Genomic DNA, 6,163 nt, shown 5'->3' on the forward strand with positions numbered 1-6,163 from the left:
CACTAAAGATTAGCCTGAATTTCAAAGCTAGCCCATTTTTTCCAAAATGGTGGCTAGGGGGCAAAATGAGCCAAAGGTCATGGGGTAAATTGAGCCAATGGTTGAACTTACCCCACTATAAGGCACTGAAATTCAGTTAAGTCTCTGATGTATAAAATGGTATTTTAGTTGAGTATACTCACCTGGTTTTGTGTGTTTGTCATATGTTAAGCATTGTAGAAAAGGTATTATGCCGAGGACCTACAAGAGGAAAACAAGCAGGGGCTCAACACCCCTTGAAGAGATGGAGAGAGCAGCCAGTGATGTCCAGGGTGGAAAGTCCATCAGATCAGTGGCAAAAGAGAGAACTATTGACAGGTCAACATTGAGGAGGTACATTAAAAAGAGAGGGGCAGAGGGAGTAAAAACAGTAGGGTACGGTGGAACAGCAGAAGCAAAGAGAGTCTTCTCAGAGGAGGTAGAGAAGGAGCTAGCAGACCACATCGAGAAGCTTGCGGAGCAGTTCCATGGCCTTACTCCAAAGAAATGCTGTGAACTGGCACTGGAATTGGCAGAAAGAAACAATATTCCCACCCCCAGCAACTGGAGAGAGAAAGGTTTAGCTGGTAGGATGTGCAAGAAATAACATGACTTTATAGGTTGGCACAGACTCGTTTATTTTGTGTAGTTCAATACAGTACCATTACTTTTTTTTAGGTAAAGAGTGGTTCAAGAATTTTATGGCACGCCACCATCTCTCCTGCCGTCTGCCTGAAGCGACATCTTTGGGAAGGGCTACAGCCTTCAATAAAACTACAGTTGGGGAGTTTTTTGACAATCTGGCTAATGTGATGGACAGGTAACAGAATTCATATATTTGAAACATTAATAACTATTTACAACAGTTAAGTAAATAAACAACAAACTGGCGCATGTTTACTTACCATGGTATATTAAGGAATGTGTACTTGCTAATATTTTTTGCATCACTCAAGGTTTAACTATTCTGATTATCATCATTGCTCTTTTCTTCGTTTTACAGGCATAAATTCCTTCCAAACATGATTTATAATGTTGACGAAACAGGTGTAACAACAGTACGGACACCAAAGCAGGTAGTGGCAGAAAAAGGAAAGAAGCAAGTGGGCGCCATCACATCTGCTGAAAGAGGCGAACTTGTGACTGTGGTCTGTGCAGTCAATGCGACTGGTAATGCAGTCCCTCCCATGTTTATCTTCCCAAGGGTTAGATACAAAGACCTCTTCATTACAGGAGCACCTCCAGGATCAACTGGTACCGCCACCAGATCAGGCTGGATCAATGAAGACACCTTTGTTGAGGTTCAACAGACCAAGTGCTCCCCTGACCTGCCACTGTTGCTGATCTTTGATAACCATGAAGCCCACATTTCCCTGAAGGCTTTGGACATAACAAAAACAAATGGTATTGTTGTGCTCACAATTCCACCCCACACATCCCATCGCCTCCAGCCTCTGGATAAGAGTGTGTATGGTCCATTTAAGACCTATTACAACAGAGCTCTTGATGGTTGGATGAGATCCAACCCAGGCAAAACAGTCAGCATATACCAAATCCCTGGCTGTGTGAATCAGAATCAGAATCAGAATCAGAATCAGAATCACCTTTATTGGCCAAGTATTTTCAAGAATACAAGGAACTTGACTCCGGTTTAAACTGCACTCTCTCAGTACAAACGTGGATAGAATTACAAGAGTAGAAAAATAGAGTTTAAGTAGTAGAAAAAGAATAATAATTATTACAATATTAAATAAAGAACTCTGCACAGAGTAAATACAAAAATATATACACAATTTAAGTTAGGAAAAATCGTGCACTGAATAAATGTCATAAAAAATGTGCAACTTGCAACAGGGAATGGAAGATGGATGTGCAATAGAAACAGAAACAGAGAGACTGTGGCTGTACATGAGGTATATGAGTTTTTTTTAAAGCAGGTTAAGTGTTCATCAGAGTGACGGCCTGGGGGAAGAAACTGTTCCTGTGTCTGGACGTCTTGACGCACAGAGCTCTGTAACGCCGACCAGAGGGGAGCAGTTTAAACAGTTTGTGTCCGGGGTGTGAAGGGTCTGCAGAGATGTTGCCAGCCCGCTTCCTGGTCCTGGACCTGTACAAGTCCTGGATGGAGGGCAGGCTGACTCCGATGATTTTTTCTGCAGCCCTGACAGTTCGTTGCAGTCTGTGCTTGTCGTGTTTGGAGGCTGAGGAAAACCAAACCCAGATGGAGGAGCACAGGACAGACTGAATGATGGAGGTGTAGAAGATGATGAGCAGGTCCTGGGGCAGGTTGAACTTCCTGAGCTGTCTGAGGAAGTACAACCTCTGCTGTGCCTTCTTCCTGATGGAGTCTATGTGGGAGGTCCACTTCAGATCCCGGGAGATGGTGGATCCCAGGAACCGGAAGGAGTCCACAGTAGACACGGTGTTGTTCAGAATGGTGAGGGGGGGCAGAAGAGGGGGGTTTCTCCTAAAGTCCACTGTCATCTCCACAGTCTTGAGCGGGTTCAGCTCCAGGTGGTTCTGACCACACCAGTGGACCAGCTGTTCCACCTCCTGTCTGTAAGCGGCCTCGTCACCATCCTGGATGAGACCAATGATGGTGGTGTCGTCCGCAAACTTCAGGAGTTTCACAGAGGGGTCCCTTGAGGTGCAGTCATTAGTGTAGAGGGAGAAGAGCAGTGGGGAGAGCACACACCCCTGGGGGGCGCCGGTGTTGACTGTCCGTGTGCTGGATGTGATGGACCCCAGCCTCACCTGCTGGGTCCTGCCAGTCAGGAAGCTGGAGATCCACTGACAGGTGGGGGGTGGCACAGAGAGGTGGGAGAGCTTGTGGTGGAGGATGTCAGGGATGATGGTGTTGAATGCCGAGCTGAAGTCCACAAACAGGATCCTCACGTACGTCCCTGCAGAGTCCAGGTGCTGTAGGATGTAATGCAGTCCCATGTTGACTGCATCCTCAGCTGACCTGTTTGCCCGGTAGGCAAACTGCAGGGGGTCCAGCAGGGGTCCTGTGATGTCCTTCAGGTAACTCAGCACCAGGCGTTCAAAAGACTTCATGACTACAGAAGTCAGGGCGACGGGCCTGTAGTCATTCAGTCCTGTTATGGAGGGTTTCTTTGGGACTGGGATGATGGTGGAGCGTTTGAAGCAGGAGGGGACCTCACACAGCTCCAGAGATCTGTTGAAGATCCGGGTGAAGATGGGGGCCAGCTGGTCCGCGCAGGCCCTCAGACATGAGGGGGAGACACCATCAGGTCCTGGAGCCTTCTTGATCTTTTGTCTCTGGAACTGCTGGCACACATCCTCTTCACGGATCGTCAGTACGGGTGGGGTTGCAGAGGGGGGGGAGCTGTCCAGGGGGGCAGGTAGTCTTTTGTTGATGGGATGAGTGGGGGGTGTGAAGGAGTCTGTTTCAAACCTGGTGTAAAACAGATTCAGCTCCTCAGCCAGTTGAGGGTTCTCCACAGGGTGGGGGGATGGTCTCTTGTAGTTGATGGCCTCCTGAAGGCCCCTCCACACCGACGCAGGATCGTTAGCTGAGAATTGTCTTCTCAGCTTCTCAGAGTAGCTCCTCTTAGCTGCTCTGATCTCCTTTGTCAGTGTGTTCCTGGCCTGCTTGTACAGGAGCCTGTCTCCACTTCTGTAGGCCTCCTCCTTGGCCTGGCGAAGCTGCCTCAGTTTCCCAGTAAACCAAGGTTTATTGTTGCTGTATGTGCAAAAGGTCTTGGTTTGCACACACAGGTCCTCACAAAAACTGATGTAAGATGTCACAGTGTCACAAAGTCCATGAATGTCTGTGGCTGCAGCTTCAAAGACGCTCCAATCTGTGCAGTCAAAACAGGCCTGGAGCTCCTGCCTTGACTCATCCGTCCACTTCTTCACTGACTTCACTACAGGCTTTGCAGATTTTAATTTCTGCCTGTAGGTAGGAATAAGGTGGATCACACAGTGATCAGAGAGTCCTAAAGCTGCACGGGAAACAGAGCGATATGAGTCCTTTATTGTGGTGTAGCAATGGTCGAGAATGTTCGCGTCCCTGGTGGGACACGTGACGTGCTGTCTGTATTTTCGGAGTTCATGGCTGAGGTTTGCTCTGTTAAAATCCCCTAAAATGATGAGCAGGGAGTCTGGATGCTTCCTCTCCACGTCTGTGATCTGGTCGGCGAGCTGCTGCTGCGCCTCTGTTACGCACGCCTGAGGTGGAATGTAAACACTGACCAGCACAAACGAGGAGAACTCCCGCGGTGAATAAAACGGGCGACAGTTTATGAAAAAGGATTCCAACTGGGGGCTACATGTCCTCTTCAACACTGTGACATCTGTACACCAACCTTCGTTAATATAAAAGCATGTTCCGCCTCCCCTTGTCTTCCCTGAGAGCTCCGTTACGCGGTCCGCGCGCAGGAGCTGGAAGCCGGGCAGATGTAGAGCGCTGTCGGGGATGTGTTCACTGAGCCAAGTTTCAGTGAAACACAGGGCGGCGGATCTGCCAAAGTCTGAGTTTTTCCTGTTGAGGAGCAGCAGTTCATCCATCTTGTTTGACAGAGAGTGGACGTTGGCCAGGTGGATAGACGGGAGCGCAGTGCGTAATCCCCGCTGCCTCAGTTTCACGAGCGCGCCTGCTCGCTTCCCGCGCCGGCGTCTTCTGTAAACTCCATACAGAGCTGCTGCTCCTCCGACCAAAACATCTGTAAAGTTCCCAGGTTCAGTGAAAACCGGTGGAAAAATTGTACCAGATGTCAGGCCAATGTTTATGAGCTCTTCCCTGGTGTAAGTGACCAGAGAAGGAGAGCAGAGTGCACTAAAAAAACACAAAAACGCACAAAGTACGAGAGAGCGCAGTACCGAGGCGACCATCCGCGGCGCCATCTTGATACCTCTGATGCTTTCATGTCGGCAATGACACCACGGAATATCTGCTCTGGATTCAAATCCACTGGGATTTTCCCTTACAACAGGGATGTCTTCTCAGATGAAGACTTTGAGCCATCCATGGTGTCAGACAGGCCCAACCTGGAGCAGCAGCCTGCAGCTGCAGGTGATGCTACCGTGGTTTCATCCTCCCTTTCTGCTGAGCTACCTTCACCAGGCCCTGCACATACATGTGCTTCACCAAATGACACAGATTCACAGTCCAACCATGCTGGATCCTATGTGTCTCTCACTGAGATTCTACCCTTACCCAAAAGTCAGAAGCCCAGGAAACAAACAAACCGAAAGCGTGTGAAGACAAGAATCCTGACTGATACACCTGAAAAGCAGGCAATTGTATGTGATCATGAAGAGAGGAAAAATAAACAGAAAGGCAAAACAGAAAGAACCATCAAAGAGCAAGGAAAGCTGAAGAGGAAACAAACCCAGATGAAAAACAAAGTGGAAAGCAGCTGTGAGGAGAGTGATGTTCCCATCCCGTTTGATGACACATCTGAGCATGAGAGCTCCAGCTCTGATGAAAGAAGTGAACCAGATGTCTCAGATCTGGTAGTTGGTGACTTTGTCATCGTAAAATTTGCATCCAAATGCAGGAGCCACCATTTCATTGGCTTGGTTGACAGCCTTGCGGGCAACGAAGTGAGTGCCAGATTTCTCAGAAGAAGCCGAGGGATCACTGGCAATAAGAAACCCACCCTTGCATTCAAAGAAAAGGATGAGGCATCTTTTCCACGGAGTGATGTGCTGAATAAGCTACCTCAACCTCAAAGGGCTGGAGGAACTGCAAGGAGGGAGCAACAGTTCATTTTCCCCTGCAACCTTGACACTTGGAATATTGAGTAATTGTTTTGATTAAATGGTTAAATGGTCTTGAAATTAACTGGTAGTTTGTTTTAAAAACTAACAGGTGTTTTGTTCTCACACGTTCAAAACTGTTAAAACTGTTTGTTAGCACAATATGCTCAGGTTTACATTTTAAAACTCAGATGGTCAGTTTACCCCCAGGTGGCTCAACTTACCCACTGACTTGGTTCACTTTACCCCTAGCCTGGGGCAAGTTGAGCCACAGGAGCACTTTTTTTTGAGAAGCCATTATTTTGGGCAGTTTTGTCAGAGATGCAGTCTGATAATTTCATTTGATAGGAGACATCCTGAATTAAAGGTATATGTTTTGATTCTATTTCTGTGTCATTTTTCCTTACCTCTAGGACAA

The 6,163-nt window shown here is 47.8% G+C and overlaps 1 protein-coding gene across 1 annotated transcript; it reads left to right on the forward strand.

The window, feature by feature from the left end:
- Window positions 1-229: 229 nt before the first annotated feature.
- Window positions 230-1,144, forward strand: LOC141796149 (uncharacterized). The gene is made up of 3 exons (XM_074677117.1): window positions 230-605; window positions 697-838; window positions 1,066-1,144. Exons 1-3 carry the CDS (start codon window positions 230-232, stop codon window positions 1,142-1,144), a joined length of 597 nt encoding a protein of 198 aa, XP_074533218.1.
- The last annotated feature ends 5,019 nt before the right edge of the window (window positions 1,145-6,163 follow it).

This window comes from Halichoeres trimaculatus, unplaced genomic scaffold (genome assembly GCF_033239565.1).
Source record: "Halichoeres trimaculatus isolate MK-OKI-2021-1 unplaced genomic scaffold, fHalTri1.1 fHalTri1_scaffold_10, whole genome shotgun sequence".
NCBI classification, from domain to species: domain Eukaryota; kingdom Metazoa; phylum Chordata; class Actinopteri; order Labriformes; family Labridae; genus Halichoeres; species Halichoeres trimaculatus.

Coding starts and splice junctions, on each gene's coding strand:
- LOC141796149 (XM_074677117.1), top strand. CDS start 230: ATGCCGAGGACCTACAAGAGGAAAACAAGCAGGGGCTCAACACCCCTT. Junction 606..696: donor GAGAGAGAAAGGTTTAGCTG/GTAGGATGTGCA, acceptor ACTTTTTTTTAG/GTAAAGAGTGGTTCAAGAAT. Junction 839..1,065: donor CTGGCTAATGTGATGGACAG/GTAACAGAATTC, acceptor TTGACGAAACAG/GTGTAACAACAGTACGGACA.